Consider the following 23,347-nt stretch of genomic DNA (forward strand, 5'->3'; position numbering starts at 1 on the left):
CGGTCGGTTTCCCCTCTGCAACCTGCCTTTGTGAGTAGTTTTCATGATACCACTTATAGAACTTATACTAAAACGTAATACGCTATTGGGCTCCTGTCCTTTTTGTGTTTCCTGTGTCTTTTCTCCAGCGTGTCAAGATACCCCTACCATACCACATTTTTATTAGAAGGGCTTTTCAGTATCTTTTGGCCACCTATACTTTCCTAGTGGTTGTTGGTCACCCTGAGCTGCCTGGGTATTCTATGGTCATGATATATTATTCTTAGTTTGGGAAACACTCCTTTTGACACAAAAGGCAGATAAAGACAATCCTTCACAGGGCAATCCACTTCACCCCAGCAGAAGACTTGGAGATTTAGCAAGGATTATATATTTCTTTAAGATACCACAATGTTTTGCAGTTCGAAAAAGAGTTCAAATGTTTATTTGCACAAAATACAAAAATATTCCTTATTGAGAATGATTAAGACAATCCTATCGGACAATCTTCAGGAAGATCACAAGCAGGGCCGGTGCTACAATTAAGGCAGGGAAGGCAGCTGCCCTAGGGCCCCGACTGCCTGGGGGGCCCCAGCCCCCGCTGGCAGCAAACATTAAAAAATCTGCGCAGCCTGGGACACTGTGCTGTGCGTTGTGCATCATGCCTGCTGGCTGCTGCTGCCTGTGTCCTGGGCTGCTGACTGGGTGTGTGGGTGCCGGCCGGGTGCGGTGCGGAGACCGTGAGTTATAAAATTTGAGCCTGGCCAGAGCTGGGGAGCGGGGCCTGGAGCGGGGAGGAAGGAAGAGATACATACCGCTACCACCGGTTCCAGCGTCGGATCTCCATGGAAACCAGCCGGCGTCCTGACTCCTGAGCCGTCCTCTCTTCCACTCAGCGCTGCCGGCTCCACCTCCTGGATGCACATCAGACGCAGGCATGGACGTCAGTGCATGGACGTCCATGCCTGCGAGGAAAGGACGTCCTCACGTGACGTCTTCAGCGTCATCACTGGAGTGGCGGCGGCATCAGCGTGCGGAGAGCCTGTCTGTGTCCGGAGCCTGACTGACTCGTAAATCTTAATGGTAAGTCAGTCAGGCAATCCTCTATGTATGTTATAGTAATAACATGTTGATGTGTGCGGGGGGGGGGGGTGTCATCTAGGGGGCCCCCTATTTATTTTCTGCCCCAGGGCCCCCTGTCACCTAGAACCGGCCCTGATCACAAGTGTGGTCAAAGCACTCTCTCTGCTAGATGCATCCATAATCCATGTTGTGCCAGTAAGGTGGTACAGATGGTCCATTATTCTTATTTGCTTATTGACTGAGCCTCTTTTGGAGGTCCTGTCGTGGTCCTGGGAGAAACAAAAATCTGTTCAACACTACAGGCCTGATGAAGGGCACATGCCTGAAACAAACTAGTGTCTATGCCTAGAAAAGTATTTTTACTACTCCAAGCCAGCATTTGTAGCATTGATCTCAAGAGGATGTGATCGTTGATGTGCTTTGACCAAACTTGTGATCTTCCTGAAGATTGACCGATAGGATTGTCTTAATCGTTCTCAATAAGGGATATTTTTGTATTTTGTGCAAATAAACATTTGATCTCTTTTTCGAAACTGCAAAAAAAGTTGTTGTTGTATCTTAAAGAAATATACTGTATATAATCCTTGCTAAATCACTGATTCTTCTATGACCATGACAATGATCATATGTCTCTGAAGGTTCTATCTCATGCAAGTCATGGACAATAAGTTAAAGTTAACTGAGCTTTTTAACTTTTTTTATATTCTAGAAGACATTTCCCCATTAATCCAAGTGACTTCTTACAGGACCACTATCCCAAAAAATGTAAATTATATAAGACTGTATGTGAATAAAATGTACACATGTTCCAGAATAAAACACACTATAAATGCTTGTATGTGTTCCTATCTTGTTCTTAGAGAAGAATGCAAAAATCTGACAGGTTTTGGACTAGTCTATATCCTCATAGGGGATTCTCGTGATCTTCTTTACCTTCAAAAGCACTTAGGCCCAGTGCACACCGAGCGGATTTGGATGCGATCCGCCGGCCACATCCGCCTGTAAATCCGCTTAACTAATGTATTTCAATGGGCTGGTGCACACCAAAGCGGGTCGGTTTTAGCTGAAACACAAACTCCCAGGCTGCAGCATTTTGTGGATTTCGGAGGCGTTTCTGGCTCCAATGTTAAGTATAGAAAAAACGCAAAACGCTTGATAAAACGCCACATCAGAGCGGTTTTCTGTAACAGCTTTACTGTAACAATATCTGTAATCTGCTACACAAAAAAAAAACGCTACACAAAACTGCAAAACGCTTCATAATAAGAAGAAAATCCGCTTCAAAATCCGCTAGCGTTTTGCGGATATACTAGCGGTTTTTGGTGTGCACTGGGCCTTACTGAATGTCAGTTGTTCAGTCTGACCGCCAAGGTAGTGTGCAGCAAGTAGGGAGGCTGGTGTATAGATCCTTCACAGGGATTGCATTTGTAGAGAATAAAGGAAATATTGAGAATCCCCCATGAGGTGATAGACTAGTCCAAAACCTGTAAGATCTGTCACATTGGGGCAGCGACATAGGAAGTTCAGGTTACAAATTAGTATTCTGAATTTCATGACAAATATAAATGGGAAAAAAAAGACATCTATAATCCAGAGCAGGTCCATGTTGTGAGATGGTGAGTATCCCCCCAGATTTACGGTATAAATCGGTGTGGATGTTTGGTGGAATAGGCAGTACCTGTGTTGTGCTGCACGCTCCCGGACCGCACGTTTTCACCGTAGTCTGGAGCTCTCGGGAGACCACGCAGAGGAACTCTGGCTGCCCCTCACTGCTGTAGCTGTACGGAGACCCCACATTCACCAGCTGCAGAGATGGTACAGAGGTAAAAAGCACAAAGTGTGAATCAAAATCGGCCACCCAACATGCCCACACATTGGCAATTCTTAGGAGAACTCATGGAGAAGCATGTGATCAGTTTGGTCAGCTGATAGATTTGTAAGGTTCTGATTTGCTGGTCAGGATCAAGTGTTAAAACAGGAAGTCTTCACAGCAAATCAAAACCTTACAAAACTATCAGCTGATCAAACTGATCACATGCTTCTCCGTGAGTTCCCATACGCAGGGCCGTCCCTACTCACAACATGAATTCTAAAGCTAGACCTACATGGATGAATTACAGATCAGATCAGCCCTGACTTGGGTTGTTTTGCTGCTGTAGACTTATTGTCTGAATTGGTGTTTTTATTTTCTTTCTGTACATTAAACACTGATGTTATGTCTGTTTTACGTCTGTTGTACTCCTGAGGAAGCCCACCTTGGGTGAAACATGTTGAGTCAGACACCTCACTGTATATAGAGCACCCCTTGTTTGTACCACTTACATGTTATGTCTACAGAGTTTTTCTGATCGTATGCTTTTCAGTGGTGACAGACCCAGCAATACACCACACTAGTACCCACTGATCTAGATGTAGGTGTGTGTGCTTCTGAAACGGTAATACACTCCGCAAATAACGTAAATACAAAAAGCGGTACATTTCAAAAACAATAAATATTTAAAACAATCATTTTCAAACACAAAAAGTGCGGTTGGACGGGCCCAAAGCTCACTTTTTATTGGGCGACCAAATTTCTGCTTTTGGTGTCCAATAGCTGATATTTGCATTAGCGCCTACGGGGTGCCCTAGTTTTCCTTTAGCTGCTGAGCGCCAAAATTTCCTGCATCCACCGAATGCCACACTACTGCGGCACTGACGTCATAGTCCAGCGCGCACAGGAAGTGTCATTTTTTGCTGTATTACACAGTGTTGGAAGCGATACAGTGTGAGCAGCTCATGAGCTCAGCCATTTATTACAACATTATTTTAAATGAATTATCCATGAAAAAAGTTTTGTGTAAAAAAAAAATAGTTTTTGATAAATAAAATAGGTAACCATTTGCACCATCACTTCAGAGATTCTCATGAACTGACTGCTGTCTGTGTTCACACCCAGCCTAAAAAGAACTCCCCTTTACTCACATATCTGATGGGTGTGGTTCCCTCAACACTCACCTTCTCATGCTTGCCTACCCCCCTACATCAGTAGTATCATAATGCATTCTGTTGGGCACCCCCTCAACAGATACACCTATTGGCTATCATTCATGAACAGCTTGTCGGTAAAAAGAATCTGTGCGGGAAAACACTGCTGGCGGATTTTTAGACTTCTGGGTGGGCATTCATAAAGAAGTGTGTAGGGTGTGGTGACAGTGCGGAGATTCCCCGAACTAGGCTGGCGGTAGGCAGGCGGTAAGCAGGCGGAGACACGGAAGCTGCCGAGTTGATACATTTCTCCGTGTTCCGCTCTGCTGCAGCTGCCTGGGAGGTCTGTGTGTCTCCATTCACTTACATTGGTATCGCCACATCAGAGGGAGCGGAACTTCCCGACCTGACACCGTTTGCGGTGATCTTCATGAATGAACATTTTGCTACATTTGTTCCGATAATCATCGCACAAGGCGGTGATTTATCACTCTGCTCGGTAGTGTCAGTTTTGCATGCGGAAAGAGCCTTTATGAATGCTGACTTTGCTGAGTGGTCGGTAAAGTCAGCTGTTTTAAGCATTTCCGCATGCGGAAATGCTTTATGAATGATAACCATTGTCTCTACCCCCACCTTTAAGCCCCGTCTAGACGGGGAGAGATTGTGGCGATCCGGCGGCTTGATTAGCCGCCGGATCGCCTCTTCCGCGTACCCGCGCGTGCCCGCCGCGTCCCCGCTCGTCGCGCGTGCGCCGGATTCGATTCCCCGCCGGCGCCGCTTATCTCCCGCACGATTCCCTGCCATTGTCCCCTCGTGGGGATCGAGCAGGGAATCGGCGGTGAGGAGATCCGTCCTGTCGGATCTTATCAATCGAGCCGCATCAGCGGCTCGATTGATAAGGACCATCGCGGCCGCATCTACGTGTGTAGATGCGGCTTTAGATTGTAAGCCTCTTGCAGGACGCTCCCCCTAGTGTCTCTAGCATGATCATGCATCTTCACTGTCGGACACCTCTCTCATGGACTAGAACAGACTTTATCAGCTTTTACCTAAGACATTGAATTATTACCACCAAATGACATTCAGCCCCACAGCATTATCATGCTTCTTGTTTCTCATTATGTACTCCTTGTACGACTTATCCAAGGTGGACCTTCCATGACAAAGCCTGAAGCACCTGCTTCAGGCGGCAGATTACCTGCGAGTGGCACCAGAACATTTGGCGTCGTGAGCTGGGGTGTGGGCTTGGAAGGGGTGACACCTGCCCGGCAAAAGTGCGGAGGGGGGCCAACATCATTTCTCCCTCCCTCTCCATGGGCCCACCTCCTGTGTCCCCTCACCAGCAGTGTGTTTTTATACATCTCTCACCTGTCCATGCTTCTCAGCAGCCGGCTTCTCTATACTTCCTGTTTCCCTACGCATCATGCAGGGAAACAGGAAGTAGAGAGGAGCCGGCCACCAAGAAGCATGGACAGGTGAGAGCTTTACAAAAACACACCGCTGTGCCCTTCGAGAGGGAGGGAGGAAGGAATGATGTTGCCCCCCCTCCCCACTTTTGCCAGGGGGCTGCAGCATAAAAAAAAATGGCTTCCGGCAGCAAATAGTGTAAAACCAGCCCTGGTCTTGCTTGTCTTGTATGTTTACTCCGTTTATCTTTTGTGCAGCTCTGCGTAATATGTTGGCGCTTTATAAATCTAATAATTAAAATAGTGGAAGTCACCCAAAAGAATAAAACACTTTAAAAGTGTTAAAAAGGAGAGGATGTAGTTGGCATATGAAAGAACTAATTGTATAATGATTTTAGGCAGTTTTATTGCAAAATAAAACTCATTTCGCATTTTTTTCTGCTTCCTTGAGTCAATAAAAAATGGTGCCTGATGGTTGTAGTGAATGGGAATAATTGCCATGTACTCTCCTTCCATCCAGAGCCGGGACAAGGTCCTCCAGCACCCAAGGCTGAGACACCAAAGTGCGTCCCTCCATCCCTCCCACCCCAGCCATCACACACTGATTGCTATTACACTGAGGCATCCCAGGGCCCCCAACACCTTCATCTCTAGTTATCTGGCTTGCAGTCACTGCCATGTATCCCCTTTTCTTATTTCTCTCTGCTTCAAACACAATAGGGGAATGATAGCTGGGTGAGTTGTGCGTCCTCTCCTACACTGCGCCCTGAGGCTGGAGCCTCTCTCACCTCTGCCTCGGCCCGCTCCCCCCCCCACCCACTCCTACACTGCACCCTGAGGCTGGAGCCTCTCTCGCCTCTGTCTCGGCCCAGCCCTGCTTCCATTCAGGAGTCTTCAGCTTTCTGGAGAGCAACCACCATTAGGTCAGACACCCCTACCCAAGCGGGGGAGGATTCTCCCGCAGGCTATACATGTGGTTTCAACCATAACAATGTGAGTACCCTCTTCTGTAGCCTTGAAGAAAAGGCAGCAATATTATACTGCACGGGATGCATAAGCGTAATTTGGGGCTCCGGTGATTGCTGGGCCCTGAATTACATCTCCCTCCAAGTTGCATTGATGCTCCACTTCTGGAGGGGCACCCGATGCGCCGTTTTTGGCGCACCGGGTGCGACATTTCCAGAGCAGCGGGTACGACGTTATCATTGCACCGCGCACTATTATTGGCATGCCACGCTGCGCGCAAAGTGCGCGGTGCTGTGCGCAATGTGTGGGTGCAAACCTCCTAATGTCCTGGTTTGCACACACAAAGTATTAAGGCTCACTAACCGGCTTAGCGCCGGTTAGTGAATCAAGGCCCGTGTGTCCAGGTTACAAAAACTGGGGAGAGCCAAAAACTAATTTCACTGGGAAATTATATGGCAGGGATCTCAAAGTTTGCCCAGATGGTCACTGGGTGACTGGGATTAATATTCAGGGAAGTGTGGGGAGCCTGTAGTAGCCAATCAAAATTCACCTGTTGATTTTCAAGGGGAATATTTAAATTGCTGCCATTTTTACACTGTTAATAGCAGATGCTTTAAATCGGCTATAGTGGGTCATTGGGTAATTGGAGTTCAAATGCAGGAGAGGGGCGGAGTCACAAACCACCAATCGGATTTATTTAATCTCTATGAGCATATACAAATTATTGATGCCAAAGCTCACAAACACAGTCATTGAGTGTTTGTGTGTAGGGTTAGGAAAAAGTGGGCCGAGCCGACACATCCAAATATATACCCAGGCAACGCCGGGTCATCAGCTAGTTATACATAAAAGAACCTCCAGCATGCAACTGTTTGGCAATGGCAATTAAAGGGCCAGTGCTCCTAAAGTATGTGATAACGCCACACCAGCAGAAAAAGTTTTGAAAGATTTGAATGCAGGATTAGCATCTTTATCAGTTAATACACTCAGAACAGTCGCGGTTGAAATGTTATTTGTATGGTGACAATCCCGCTTTAAGACTATTTCCAAGTTATTTGCTGATACTTTCTCTGCATGCATGAGTATAAGCAAACCTCCAACTACTGTCCCATTACGCTATGTACAACCTTAAAGAGGCCCTGTAGTGACATATAGTGGACTAAATAATAATAATAATAATAATAAAGTAATCAGGATAACCACTTTTACAGTAATTGTCCTGATTTCAGCATCAGAAACACTTCCTATATGTATATATTGCTGCATATTGGCATGTAGCCACGCCCTCCTACTTATCCTGGCTGTGTATTATTTGGAATACTCCTTTCAATTCCTCCCTGAACATTCTGGAAGACCAGAGATCTTTTCTGCTGACTTTAGAACTCTCAATAAATGAGCATTCCAAAGAGATCACCTGCCAGTACTAAAGATGTTGCCACCTCTGATAGATTTCAGAGAGAGGAAAAGTTTTACGATGGGTAAACAGTGCACTGACTAAATAATTAACCACTTGCCGACCGCCCACAGCCGATGGGCGGTGGCAAGTACTGGGCACAAACGACCATCGACGGTGGCGGCGGCGGGCGTGGTTATGTGGCGATCCCGTCATTCGCGACGCGATCAGCCGCCGGCGACAGGCTCCGCCCTGCTCGCGCTGTTACCCGCCGGCCGTTCGGAAGCGCCGGCGGGTTACTAGCTCCCACATCGCCACTGACAAAGTGTATAATAGGTTTTGTAATGTATACAAAGCCTATTATACAGGCTGCCTCCTGCCCTGGTGGTCCCAGTGTCCGAGGGACCACCAGGGCAGGCTGCAGCCACCCTAGTCTGCACCCAAGCACACTGATCTCCCCCCCTTCCCTCTGATCACCCACAGCAGTGTTCTCCCCAGGCTCTTTTAGCCGGGTGCTCCACCCGGCTGTCATCGGCTCATCTTCTCCTCTGCTGTGTATGCAGAGAAGCGCCGGCCTGCATTCTGTTATCACGCCCCACCCGGCTACTTTTTCTTGCCACCTGGCTACTTTTTCATGCCACCCGGCTGGAAAAAATTTCTGGGGAGAACACTGCACAGCACCCCTCAGACCCCCCCTTGCCCACCCCCCAAACCACTGTTTGCACCCAATCACCCATCAATCACTCCCTGTCACTATCTGTCAACGCTATTTTTTTTTATGCCCTAAACTGCCCCCCCTGCTCCCTCCTGATCACCCGTCCCCCCCCACCCCTAAGATTCTCCCCAGACCCCCCCCCCCCGTGTACTGTATGCCTCTATCCCCCCTGTAATAACCCACTGATCACCTGTCAATCACCCATCAATCACCCCCTGTCACTGCCACCCATCAATCAGCCCCTAACCTGCCCCTTGTGGGCAATCTGATCACCCACACACACCATCAGATCGCCTGCAGATCCGACGTCAGATCACCTCCCAAGTGCATTGTTTACATCTGTTCTCTCCTCTAAAAACCCACTAATTACCCATCAATCACCCATCAATCACACCCTGTCACTGCTACCCATCAGATCAGACCCCTATTTGCCCCTAGGGCACCCAATCACCCACCCACACCCTCAGAACGACCTCAGTCCCCCCCAGACCTCCCCCCCTGTGTACTGTATACATCTATTCTCCCCTGTAATCACCTGTCAATCACCTGTCATTCACCCGTGATTCACCCGTCAATCACCCGTCAATCACCACCTGTCACTGCCACTTATCAGATCAGACCCTAACCTGCCTCTTACGGGCATCTGATCACCCTCCCACACCATCAGATTGCCCCAGACCTACCCTCAGATCACCTCCAAAGTGCACTGTTTATATCTGTTCTGCCATCTAATCACCCACTGATCACCCATCAATCAGCCCCTGTCACTGCTACCCATCAGATTAGACCCCTATCTGCCCCTAGAGCACCCAATCACCCGCCCACACCCTCAGAACGCCCTCAGACCCCAGCCCTGATCACCTCGCCAGTGCATTGCTTGCATCTATTCCCCCCTCTAATCACACCTTGAGACACCCATCAATCACCTCCTGTCACCACCTGTCACCCCCTAGCACACCTACCCATCAGATCAGGCCCTAATTTGCCCCGTGTGGGCTCCTGATCACTCGGCCAAACCCTCAGATCCCCCTCAGACCCCCTTCCGATCACCTCCCTGGTGCATTGATTGCTTCTATTTTCCCCTCTAACCACCCCCATCAATCACCTCCTGTCACCCCCCTAGCACTCCTATCCATCAGATCAGGCCCAATACAACCTGTCATCTAAGAGGCCACCCTGCTTATGACTGGTTCCACAAAATTCGCCCCCTCATAGACCACCTGTCATCAAAATTTGCAGATGCTTATACCCCTGAACAGTCATTTTGAGACATTTGGTTTCCAGACTACACACAGTTTTGGGCCCGTAAAAATGCCAGGGCAGAATAGGAAACCCACAAGTGACCCCATTTTAGAAAAAAAGACACCCCAAGGTATTTTGTTAGGTGTATGACGAGTTCATAGAAGATTTTATTTTTGTCAAAAGTTGTCGGAAATTGATTTTTATTGTTTTTTTTTTCACAAAGTGTCATTTTTCACTAACTTGTGACAAAAAGTAAAATCTTCTATAAACTCACCATACACCTAATGGAATACCTTGGGGTGTCTTCTTTCTAAAATGGGGTCACCTGTGGGGTTCCTATACTGCCCTGGCATTTTAGGGGCCCTAAACCGTGAGGAGTAGTCTAGAATCCAAATGCCTCAAAATGACCTGTGAATAGGACGTTAGGCCCCTTAGCGCACCTAGGTTTCAAAAAAGTGTCACACATGTGGTATCGCCGTACTCAGAAGAAGTAGTATAATGTGTTTTGGGGTGTATTTTTATACATACCCATGCTGGGTGGGAGAAATCTCTCTGTAAATGGACAATTGTGTGTAAAAAAAAATATCAAAAAATTGTCATTTACAGAGATATTTCTCCCCCCCCAGCATGGGTATGTGTAAAAATACACAACAAAACACATTATACTACTTCTCCTGAGTACGGCGGTACCACATGTGTGGTACTTTTTTGCACCCTAAGTGCGCTAAGGGGCCCAAAGTCCAATGAGTACCTTTAGGATTTCACAGGTCATTTTGCGAATTTTGGTTTCAAGACTACTCCTCATGGTTTAGGGCCCCTAAAATGCCAGGGAAGTGTAGGAACCCCAAAAATGACCCCATTTTAGAAAGAAGACACCCAAAGGTATTCCGTTAGGAGTATGGTGAGTTCATAGAAGATTTTATTTTTTGTCACAAGTTAGCAGAAAATGACACTTTGTGAAAAAATTAATTAAAATCAATTTCCGCTAACTTGTGACAAAAAATAAAATCTTCTATGAACTCACCATACTCCTAACGGAATACCTTGGGGTGTCTTCTTTCTAAAATGGGGTCATTTGTGGGGTTCCTATACTGCTTTGCACCCCCCACCCCAGGTAGAGCCCCCTTCCCCTCTAAACACAGCATAATTTCTTGCATACATGTATTATGGTTGCCTGTGGTTTTTGGCTCGGGATATTGCTGAATTTACTTTTTTGGAAATCTCTTCTTATTCTCTCTCTGTCCTCTTTTCTAACACTAAGCCAAGTCCTTCCTACATACACGAATTATGTAGCCATATTCCCCAGACAACATAATTAATCTGATCTGATATCTGAGAGATGGGGAGTCGCTCATGGCACAAGCCATGCCTGTACCCCTCTAGATACGCCTCTGTGTATATGCAACCTCAGACTGCCTGCCTGAATGGCGTTCCATCTATACAGAGCCCCAGGGACACAGCCAACCTCACTGCTGCCACCTGGTGTCCATACCATGAAAGTGGAGCATCTGACTGGCTGCCTGAATGCTGCTCTAGCTGTACAGAGCCCTGGAGGACAGCAGGTGGCAGCGGTGAGAGTGACTGCACTTGGCTCTGCTTCTCACATAGCTACCAGTAAGTGGCTCTGCGTCTATTGTGACGAGCAGCTACAGCAGAGCTCAGGAGACAGCAGAGAACAGTGTAGGGGATGGGATGCGGGACCAGGGGGTGGGATCCGGGACAGCCTCGCCCAAAATGAGACGGTTGGGACCTATGCAGATTCTTTTTTTTTTATTGTAAACAAAGAAAATAAGAAAGTGATCGAAGTAAGGACAGGCAATGTACTGGAGACAGGCTAAGGGGCACCCAGGACTCACTGATGTGAGGGAGGAGAGGATTCCATAGAGAGAGTAACACACATTGGCCTCGATAAAGCATTGCTGCATTGGGTAATGGAAAAAACAGCTGACTTTACCGAGCACTTAGCAAAATGTCAATTCATAAAGGCTGTTACCGCATGGAAGGCTGACATTACCGAGCAGTGAGGTAAATTACCGACTTGTGTGGTAAAAACGTCTGAAAATTTCAGTAAATGTCAATTCATAAAGGCTGTTACCGCATGAAAAGCTACAATTACCGAGCAGTGAGGTGAATTCCCGACTTGTGTGGTAAACACGTCTATACATTTCAGTAAATGTCAATTCATAAAAGCTAGGACATGCAGAAAAGCCCAGGAAAATTACCGTCAGGTTTCATGTAGCGAAATCAGAGCGGAATCTGTTTGAAACTGTACTGGGAGCTGTGACTCTGAAGCAGAAGTGAACTATAACTGATAGGAGCAGGGAGCCAATAGAAAAAGCCCCTGTCTTCTGCAAGAACCCTGTGATCGTATCTGATTGGACCCGCAGGCTTCTCTGGTGGATCCAGGATTTCCCCATGCAGCAGGCAGAGAGATGACGGAACAAAACAGGCTTCCCCTGCCTCTTTCAGCAGTTTAACCATTTAGGTTCCTGTTTGAAGATGCGGAGGAGCTAGTGGGGAAATCACCTAAGCAGGGCATGTGTAATGTCTCCTGGAAGTTCCTCTAAGCTGTGGCAACTAAATAAAATGTTATGAAAAACTAGTGGACAGATTAAAAATGAGTAGAGGCAGAATAACAAACAGTAAAACAAACATGTACATTCTAAAGGGATGTCTGGGATGCCTCTTACTATTGTAATGCTGTCTCTGCACGGAAAACAGCATGTAACAACACAGACAACTCACACTCTTCTACTCTTACCGACAATGGGCTTTGGTAAATTACCGAACTTCTACCGCATCTGTGAAAATGTTTAGGAATTAGCACACAAAAGTCTAAAATACAGAATGTGGTATTTTCCTGACCAATTTTTTTTTTCGCACAGCCTTTTAAGAATCCACCCTATTGGGTAGATCGTGTAACTCGAGTTAAACATGACGTGGGCTGTCTGTGTGGGGGAAGTTTCCTGGAGATTGGCGAGGCTAGCTCTATAGTGATTGGGCAGAAACAGGCCATACATCCCTCAGTGTATGGCCAGATCGACCACAGAGACCCTTCTCTGATCAAATCAGATCTATTGCCTGCCCACACACTGCACAGCAATTTCCAATTAACCACTTCAGCCCTTAGTCGTTTTCACTTTATGCAACCGAGCAATGTTCACCTCCCATTCATTAGCCTATAACTTTATCACTACTTATCACAATGAACTGATCTATATCTTGTTTTTTCCGCCACCAATTAGGCTTTCTTTGGGTGGTACATTTTGCTAAGAGCGTTTTAACAGTAAGAATAAGAAAAAAATTGAAAAAATGCATTATTTCTCAGTTTTCGGCCATTATAGTTTAAAAATAATACATGCCTCCATAATTAAAACCCACGTATTGTATTTGCCCATGTCTCTCGGTTATGACACCATTTAAATTATGTCCCTATCACAAAGTATGGTGACAATATTTTATTTGGAAACAAAAGTGCATTTTTTACGTTTTGCATCCACAATTTACAAGCTTATAATAAAAAAAAAATATAAATATTTCATCTTTACATAGATATTTAAAAAGTTTAGACCCTTAGGTAAATATTTAAGTGTTTTTTTTTTATGGCAATGCTTTTTTTTATTATTAAACATTTTATTTGGGTATTTTTGGGAGGGTGGGATGTAAATAGTAATTTTTTTAATGTAAATATATGTTTATTTATTTTTATTTTTTTTATGTAGATGTACTTTTACTTTTTGGCCACAAGATGGAAACCTTAAGTTTGTTTATGTGACGTCACTCTAAGCGTAACATGTACGCTTAGAGGGACGTAAGGGGATGTAGGAGGCAGAAAAAGTGAGGCTTCCGTGAGAAGCCATCGCTTTTTCTGTGGGGGAGAGGAATCAGTGATCGGGCACCATGGTCCGATTCATTGATTCCCGGGGTAACGATCCACGGCTGGGAGCGCGCGTGCCGTGGGGGAGCGTGCTCCCACGGCCGATCGCGTGCGGGAGCGCACATGGCCTCCTGGACGTAACTTCTACGTCCAGGGTGCTTAAATGGTTCATTTCACCATGAGGGCAAACAGGAGGTAGCCAAGAGTCGCCCTGGTGGAGAGGCAAGGCTTTAAAAAACCGTGCACGGGCACAAGGGGGACACTTTACACCTGGGGAGACACCTGTCAGGGGTCCGCTGGGTCTGTCAATCATCAAATGCCATTACCGATGTGCAGCCGATCGAGACTTTCGTGATCAAGATTTTCCAGCATGTTGGGACAGAAATCAATTGAAAGATCGATCTGGCAGCCATGTCGTGGGTGGCACCGATTCTCTTTGATTGGGTTGAAATACTGAGTGATGAATGGGAACCTTACATTTACTAGCAAATCTGCATATATTTACCAGCACCTCCAGTGATGAGATCGTACAGGGCGGGAGTCACCTCTAAGTGGGCATCATTGCCTGGGTCGTGTTAGATCACTGACAGGGTTGCGGAGAGGCGTGTGAATTAGAGATAGTGTAAATAATTATTGGTCTTGCACATTCAGTGATTGCCGGACCGTAATGCAATAAATTAATGAAAAGAAGAACTATATGGGTGAAGGTAACTAAAGCAGCAGGGACAGCAGGGTCAGCCATACTATCCCAGGGAAATAAACAACACATATATAAGTAGCTCTTCTTCTACTTACATAACATGTATTGTATGGTCCATGTTTTGATTTCAGAGAATGTTATATAGGAAACTAGCTGATTGCCCGGCGTTGCCCGGGTATGTATTTGGCTGGTGTTGGCTCTGCCCACTTTTTCTAACCCTAACATACAAACACTCAATTTGTGAGCTTTGCGGTCCTTGACATCAATAATTTGTATATTCCCATAGAAATTAAACAAATCAGATAGGCTGTTTGTGGCTCCGCCCCTCTCCAGCATTTGAACCCCAGTCACCCAATGACCAACTGTAGCAGGTTTGAGGCATCTGCTATTAGCAGTGTAAAAATGGCAGCAGTTTAAATATTCCCCTTGGAAATCAACTGGTGAATCTTGATTGGCTATTATAGGCTCCACCCACTTCCCTGAATATTAATCTCAGTCACCCAGTGACCATCTGGGCAAAGTTTGGGAACCCTGCCATAAACAGTGTAAGAAGGGCTGCAGTCTACATTTTCCCAGTGAAATTAGTTTTTGGCTCCACCCACTTTTTGTAACCTCGACACAAAGTCACTCAATGACCAAGTTTGTGAGCTTAGCGGTTCTTGACATCAATTATTTGTATTTTCCCAGTGAAATAGAACAAATCTGATTGGCTGTTTGTGGCTTCGCCCCCTTTTCCAAATTTGATCCTCAGTGCAGTGACCCAAAGGACAACTGTACCAGGTTTGAGGCTTGTGCTATTAACAGTGCAAGAATGGCACTAATATTTCCCTTTAAAATCCACAAGTGAATTTTGATTGGCCTTTTTTAGGCTCCACCCAGTTTTCTGAATAGTAATCCTATCCACACAGTAACCAAAGCAAAGTTTGAGAACCCTGCTGTTAGGAGTGATCTAGTTACCTCTGCAGCGGGAAGCGGTGCGGCCGTCGCTCCCACGCCTGACGTCACCGCGGATCTCGCCGCGTCCTCACGGACATCTCCTTCCGACAGAACAGGTCTCTCCAGGTTGCATCAGAGCAGAGTAACGCACGCACGCACGCACCAGGAGACAGGACCTTTATGCGTTGAGGAGGCAGGTCAGCTGACAGCAGTGTTCTGGCTCTCGCTGCTAATTGGCCGGGTTTCGCTGGGCGGGTAGTTTGGAATTGCCTGTCTGTATTTAAAGAGAAACTCCAACCAAGAATTGAACTTTATCCCAATCAGTAGCTGATACCCCCTTTTACATGAGAAATAGAATGATTTTCACAAACAGACCATCAGGGGGCGCTGTGTGACTGATTTTGTGCTGAAACCACTCCCACTAGAGGCTCTGAATACCGCGGTACTCTGGGCAAACTGCCACAATGTAACAATGTTCACAGACAGGAAATGGCTGTTTAGAGCTGTCTAACAGCCAGAACAGCTAGAAACAGCTACATAAAATGCCCACAGTAACAATGTCACCATGTAATACATGTCAGAATGTGAATCTGGGAGAGGAAAGATTTTACAATGAGCAAACACTGACTAAATCATTTATACATAATTATGGTAAAAATGAAGCACTTTTTTTATTACATTATTTTCAGTGGAGTTCCTCTTTAAACCCTGTATTGTCAGTGGCTCGTTGTCTGCTGTTGCTGAAACTTCGCAGTGAAAGCTCTCAGACCTTAGTCAGATCCGTGTGTGCTTGATCCGGCAGGACCCCGGGGATTCACACTTAGCTTAGGAGAATATTAATATTACTGTATATTGATTTATTGTGTATGACCTCTTGCCTGAACTTCTGATTACTCTCTGCCTCTCGATTCTGTACCTTTGCCAATCTGATCTATTGCCGACCTTAGCTTGTATACTCACTACGATTTTGCCTGACAATTCTGTACCGCTGCCTGACCGACCTGTTACCGACTTTGCTTGTACGACCACTCTCAATTTAGTGATAGCCCCTACCACCAAGGGCTATCACTTAGGTCTATATATAAAATTGTATGTATGTATGTATGTATGTATGTTTGTATGTATGTATGTATGTATGTATGTGTGTATATGTGTGCCGCGATCACTCGAAAACAGCTTGACCGATTTGAACGAAACTTTGTATACAGATCCCTTACTACCTGGGATGATATGTTCTGGGGGTCTCGCGGCCCCCCTGTTTTGGGCGGAGCTACAAACAGCAAATCAGATTTCACCCATTCATGTCAATGGAAAAAATGTAAAAGGCCGCCATTCTTACAGTAATTAAGCCAGAGTCCCCACACTTGGCACAGGTGGTCACTTGGTGACCGAGGTTACAAGTGGGTGGAGCATAAAACAGCCAATCAAATTTAAGCCATTCATTTTAAATGGGAAAATGTAAACTGCAGCCATTCTTACACTGTTAATCGCAGGGTTCTCAAACTTGCCACACTTGGTCACTGGGTGAATGCGATTAAGATTCAAGAAAGTGGGTGGAGCCTACAACAGGCAATAAAAATTCACCTATTCATTTTCAAGGGGAATATTTAAACTGCTGCTATTCTTACACTGTTAATGGCAGAGGCTTCAGACTTGCTACAGTCGGTCATTGGGTGACTGGGGTCCAAATTCACTAAAGGGGTGGGGCCACAAACAGCCAATCAGATTTACTTGGTGGATAAACTGCTTCCATTCACACATTTTTGATGCCAGGAACCTGAAAGCTCACAAACTTGGCCATTGAGTGACTTTGTGTCAAGGTTACAAAAAGTGGGCGGAGCCAAATACAAATTTCACTGGGAAAATATAAACTGCAGCCATTCTTACACTGTTAATGGCAGGGTTCTCAAACTTTGCACATGTGGTCACTGGGTGACTGGGATTAATATCCAGGAAAGTGGGTGGAGCTTACAACAGCCAATCAAAATTCACCTATTGATTTTTAAAGGGAATATTTAAGCTGCTACCATTCTCTTATACTGTTAATAGCAGATGCCTCAAACCTGGTACAGTTGGTCACTGGGCGACTGGGGTTCAAATTCAGAAAAGGGGTAGAGCCACAAACAGCCAGATTTGTTTATTTTTCAATGGCAATATACAAAGTATTGATACCAAGGACCCCAAAGCTGATAAACTTGATAATTGAGTGACTGTATGTCAAGGTTAGAAAAAGTGGGCGGTGCCAACAATTAAATTTTTACACGGCAGGGTTCCCAATATATTTACATTGCTGCCATTCATGCACTCTTAATGGCAGAGGCCTTAAATCTGGTACTGTCAGTCACTGGGAGACTGGGGTTTAAATTCTGAAGGGGGCGGGCAAAAAACAGCCAATCAGATTTGTTTAATTTCAATGGTAAAATGCAACTTATTGATGCCAAAGACCCCAAAGCTCATAAACTTGGTCATTGAGTGACTGTATGTCAAGGTTAGAAATAGTGGGCGGAGCCAAAAACAACTAACTTTTTACATGGGAAAATATAAACTGCAGCTATTCTTACACTGTGAATGGCAGGGTTCTCAAACTTGACACAGTTGATCACTGGGTGACTAGGATTAATATTCGGAAAAGTAGGTGGAGCCTACAAGAGCCAATCAAAATTCACCTATTGATTTTCAAGGGGAATATTGAAACTGCAGCCATTCTTACACTGTTAATGGCAGAGGCCTCAAACCTGCTACAGACGGTCGTTAAAGAGGAACTTCAGCCTAAACAAACATACTGTCATTAAGTTACATTACTTATGTTAATTAAAATAGATAGGTAATATAATCTCTTACCCACCCTGTTTTAAAAGAACAGGCAAATGTTTGATTTCATGAGGGCAGCCATCTTTTTGGATGAAAGGAGGTGAAAGGTAGCATGAGACACAGTTCCAACTGTCCTGTGTCCTGATCACCCCTCTCAGTTGCTAGGCAACGTGAATAACAACATAGGAAATCCCATCATGCTTTGCACAGCATCAGGGAAAAAAAGCCCAGGCAGTTTTCTTTGATGGGTGGAGCTTAGCTAAAAATGCAGCTAAAAATGATGCTTTGGTAAGAAAAACAAAGTTCTGATGCTGTGAAACTGTTAAAGAAACACCAAGCCTTTTCAGTTCTGCTGAGTAGATTTTTAGTCCGGAGGTTCACTTTAAGTGTCTGGGGTTCAAATTCAGTAAAGGGGGGGAGCCAAAAACAGCCAGATTTCTTTGCTGGATAAACTGCTTCCATTAGCACAATTTTGATGCCAGGAACCCAAAAGCTTGGTCATTGAGTGACTGTGTGTCCAGGTTACAAAAAGTGGGTGGAGTTAAAAACAGATTTTTCTGGGAAATTGTAAACTGCAGCCTTACTTCACTGTTAATGACAGGGTTCTCAAACTTTGCACAGCTGGTTACTGGGTGACTGGGATTATTTTTCAGGAAAGTGGGTGGAGCCTAAAAATGCCAATCAAAAATCACGTCGCTTTTCAAGGAGAATATTACAATTGCTGCCATTTTTGCACTGTTAATGGCACAAGCCTCAAACCTGGTACAGTTGGTCATTGGGTCACTGGGGTTTAAATTCAGAAAACAACAACAACAACAACAACAAATAACATTTGTAAAGCGCTTTTCTCCCGTGGGACTCAAAGCGCATAAGCATGGCTCCGACCATCGTGGTACAGGGGAAGAATTTTATAAATCTGGAAATGCCAGGCTAAACAGGTGGCTTTTCAGTCTGGATTTGAATAGCTCCAGGGATGGTGCTGTCTTTACTGGGTGTGGTAGGGAGTTCCAAAGAGTAGGGGCAGCATGACAGAAGGCTCTGTCTCCAGATTTTTTGAGGTGCACTCTGGGAGTGACCAAGTTTATAGAACTTGCTGATCTGAGGTTGTGAGAGGTGTGGTGCAGCTTCAGCAAGTCCTTCATGTATCCAGGGCCCAGATTGTGCAGGGATTTGAATGTCAGCAGTCCAATCTTGAAGAGTATTCTCCATTCTACTGGTAGCCAGTGCAGTGAGCGAAGGATCGGTGTAATGTGACAGTGGCGAGGCTGGTTTGTTAGCAATCTGGCAGCAGCATTCTGCACTAATTGCAGGCGACGCAAGTCCTTTTTGGGGAGGCCAGCATAAAGGGCATTGCAGTAGTCCAGCCGTGATGTGATGAAGGCGTGGACTAGGGTTTGAAGATCCTCTGGGGGAATCAGATGTTTAATCTTTGCAATGTTCTTCAGATGAAAGAAGGAAGATTTAACTACAGATGAAATTTGGTTTCTGAAACTCAATTCCCCATCGATTAGTACGCCAAGGCTGCGCACAAGGTTGGAGCTGTTTATGTCTGAATTCCCAATCCTGATTGGTGTTGCTTTAGGATAGAGCTGTTTTGATGGCGAGCACTGGCTTTGGACAAACAGGACCTCAGTTTTGTCAGCATTCAGTTTCAACCAGTTATCATTCATCCATGCCTGAAGCTCAGCTAAGCAAGAGTTTATTTTTGGGGTAGGGTCTGTTCCACCAGGTTTGAAGGACAGGTATAACTGTGTGTCATCGGCGTAGCAGTGGTACGTCAGGCCATGTCGTTGGATAAGTGTACCGAGTGGCAACATGTAGATTGCAAACAGCAGAGGGGATAGGATTGATCCTTGTGGCACTCCGAATTGTAGAGGTGCAGGTTTGGACATTATAGGTCCTAGGGATACTCTCTGTGTTCTGTCAGTCAGGAATGATCTGAACCACTGGAGGACTGATCCACTGATGCCACAGTACTCCTGCAGTCTGTTAAGCAGGATTTCATGGTCAACTGTATCAAAAGCAGCTGAGAGATCCAACAGGATTAGGATGGAGCATTCCCCTCTGTCCCTTGCCATGAGCAGATCGTTGCAGACTTGGATGAGGGCTGTTTCGCAGCTGTGGTGTTTCTTAAAGCCAGATTGTAGAGGGTCCAGGATGTTGTTTACTGACAGCCTGGTTTCAAGTTGCAGATAGACAGCCTTTTCAATAACTTTACCTAAGAAGGGGAGGTTGGAGACAGGTCTGTAGCTGCTCATAGCATCTGGATCCATGGAAGGTTTTTTGAGAAGGGGCTTGATGATTCCTTCTTTTAGAGAGGTAGGAAACCTCCCTGCTTGCAGAGAGCAATTTACTATTTTGTGAAATGCTGGACCAAGCAGGTCAGGGCATTTCAGCATATGTTTAGTTGGTCCAGGGTCCAGGTCGCAGGTTGTCTGGTGGAGACGACAGAGGGTGTCTGAGATCTCTTCCTCACTAATACTTTTGAAATCAGTCCAGGGTGTTAGGTTGTTTTTGCAGCTATTTCCATTAGTTGCATGAGTCTTGGGTGCTGTGGACTGAATGAGAGACCGAATAGGGGAAAAGGGGACAGAGCTACAAACAGTGAATCAGATTTGTTTCATTTCATGGGAAAATACAAATTATTGATGCCGAGAACCCCAAAGCTCACAAACTTGGTCATTGAGTGACTGTGTGACCAAGTTACAAAAAGTGGGCGGTGCCAAAAACAAATTTCACTGGGAAAATGTAAACTGCAGCCATTCTTACACTGTTTATGGCAGGGTTCCCAAACTTTGCCCACATGGTCACTGGGTGACTGAGATTAATATTCAGGGAAGTGGGTGGAGCCTATAATAGCCTATCAAAATTCACCTGTTGATTTTCAAGGGGAATATTTAAATTGCTGCCATTTTTACACTGTTAATAGCAGATGCCTCAAACCTGCTACAGTTGGTCATTGGGTGACTGGAGTTCAAATGCTGGAGAGGGGCAGAGCCACAAACAGCGTATCTGATTTAATTTCTATGGGAATATACAAATTATTGATGCCAAGGACCCCAAAGCTCACAAACTTGGTCATTGAGTTTTTGTGCGTTAGGGTTAGAAAAAGTGGCGAAGCCAAAACCAGTCAAACACATACCCGGGCAACGCCGGGTCATTAGTGGGTGGAGACAAATACAAATTTCACTGGAAAATGTAAACTGCAGCCATTCTTACACTGTTAATGGCAGGGTTCTTAAACTTTGCGCAGTTGGTCACTGGGTGACTGGGATTAATATTCAGAAAAGTGGGTGGAGCCTACAAAAGTGAATCAAACTTCACCTATTGCTTTTCAAGGGAAATATTTAATTACTACCATTCTTGCACTGTTAATGTTAACCTGGTACAGTTGGCCATTGGGTGATTGGGGTTCAAATTCAGAAAAGGGGGTGAAGCCACAAACAGTTAATCAGATTTTTTCATTTCAATGCAAATAATTGATACCAAAGACCGCAAAGCTCACAAACTTGATAGCTATAGCATAGACATCTAGAGATGGGCCGACATCTAGAGATGGGCCGAACTGTTCGCCGGCGAACGGTTCCAGGCGAACTTCAGTGGTTCGCGTTCGCCTGGGCCAGGCGAACTTTTGCGGAAGTTCGATTCGCCCCATAATGCCCTATGAGGGTCAACTTTGACCTTCTGCATCACAGACAGCAGGCACATTGTAGCCATTCAGGCTACACTAAGCCCTGGAGCCCCACCCCCCCTTATATAAGGCAGGCTTGCCGGCCATTACACAGACTAGGGACAGCTGCTGCAGACGTGTTCTCCTAGGGAAAGATTAGTTAGGCTCTTGGATTGCTCCTGGCTGATTGTTATTGCTAAAATAGCACCCCTCAACAGCTCTTTTGAGAGATAATGTTTTCCAGATGTGTTTTTTTTGTGTGTGTGTTGCTCACTGACATTATACAGCCCTATCTGTTGCAGCTGGACCTTAGTAATTGTTATTACTGTGCCAGCCAGGCCCTGCCTAACTATCTATACTGGGACACCTACCTATGCCTACCTAACTACTGGGGCACCTACTTACCTATACGGGGACACCTACCTACCTACCTATACTAGGGGACTTACCTATGCCTACCTACCTATACTGGGACTCCTACCTATGCCTAGCTAACTACTGGGACACCTACCTATGCCTAGCTAACTACTGGGTCTCCTACCTATGTCTAGCTAACTACTGAGGCACCTACCTATGCTTACCTACCTATACTGGGACTCCTACCTATGCCTACCTACCTATACTGGGTCTCCTAGCTATGCCTAGCTAACTACTGGGACACCTACCTATACTGGGACTCCTACCTATGCCTAGCTAACTACTGAGGCACCTACCTATGCCTACCTACCTATACTGGGACTTCTACCTATGCCTACCTACCTATACTGGGACTCCTACCTATGCCTAGCTAACTACTGAGGCATCTACCTATGCCTACCTACCTATACTGGGATTTCTATCTATGCCTACCTACCTATACTGGGACTCATGGGCGTAGAGCCCGTGGTTGCAGGGGTCGCCGTGGCGACCGGGCCCGCCTCCTAAAGAGGCGGGGGAGGGGCCCGGGGGCCTGGACCCCCCAGGTGTTGAAATCCCGGGGACTGGCTCCCGAAGGCAGAGCAGGATGCTGCAGCGGAGCAGCCAGTTTCTCCCGGAGGCAGAGCAGGGCTACGGCAAGATGGCTGCCGAAGCCCTGCACTAGAGACTATTTGTGTCTCCAGTACAGGGCTTCGGGCGCCATCTTCCCGTAGCCCTGCACTCTGCCTGTCAGCGAGGGAGAAACTGGCTGCTCCGCTGCAGGATCGTCGCTGGAGGAGCTGCACGAGGGAGGCTGGTTGCACGTCGGGGAGCTCACGTCAGAGGCTGGCCAGGTGAGTGAATTTTTTTTATTTGTACAGGTTTATTTTCTGGTGACTGTCCCCACATAACGATTATTTTCTGGTGACTGCCCCCTCATAACGATTATTTTCTGGTGACTGCCCCCACATAACGATTATTTTCTGGTGACTGCCCCCACATAACGATTATTTTCTGGTGACTGCTCCCCACATAACAATTATTTTCTGGTGACTGCTCCCACATAACGATTATTTTCTGGTGACTGCCCCCACATAACGATTATTTTCTGGTGACTGCCCCCACATAACGATTATTTTCTGGTGACTGCTCCCCACATAACAATTATTTTCTGGTGACTGCCCCCACATAACGATTATTTTCTGGTGA

The 23,347-nt window shown here is 45.9% G+C and overlaps 1 protein-coding gene across 1 annotated transcript in view; it reads right to left on the minus strand.

Moving 5' to 3' along the window:
• Window positions 1-23,347, minus strand: part of KCTD17 (potassium channel tetramerization domain containing 17) — a 99,781-nt gene that overhangs the window by 13,716 nt on the left and 62,718 nt on the right. Inside the window, exon 5 of the mRNA XM_068251940.1 lies at window positions 2,741-2,866. Coding sequence (XP_068108041.1) covers window positions 2,741-2,866 — 126 coding nt within the window. The remainder of the gene's footprint in view (window positions 1-2,740; window positions 2,867-23,347) is intronic.

This window comes from Hyperolius riggenbachi, chromosome 9 (genome assembly GCF_040937935.1).
Source record: "Hyperolius riggenbachi isolate aHypRig1 chromosome 9, aHypRig1.pri, whole genome shotgun sequence".
Classification (NCBI taxonomy): Eukaryota; Metazoa; Chordata; class Amphibia; order Anura; family Hyperoliidae; genus Hyperolius; species Hyperolius riggenbachi.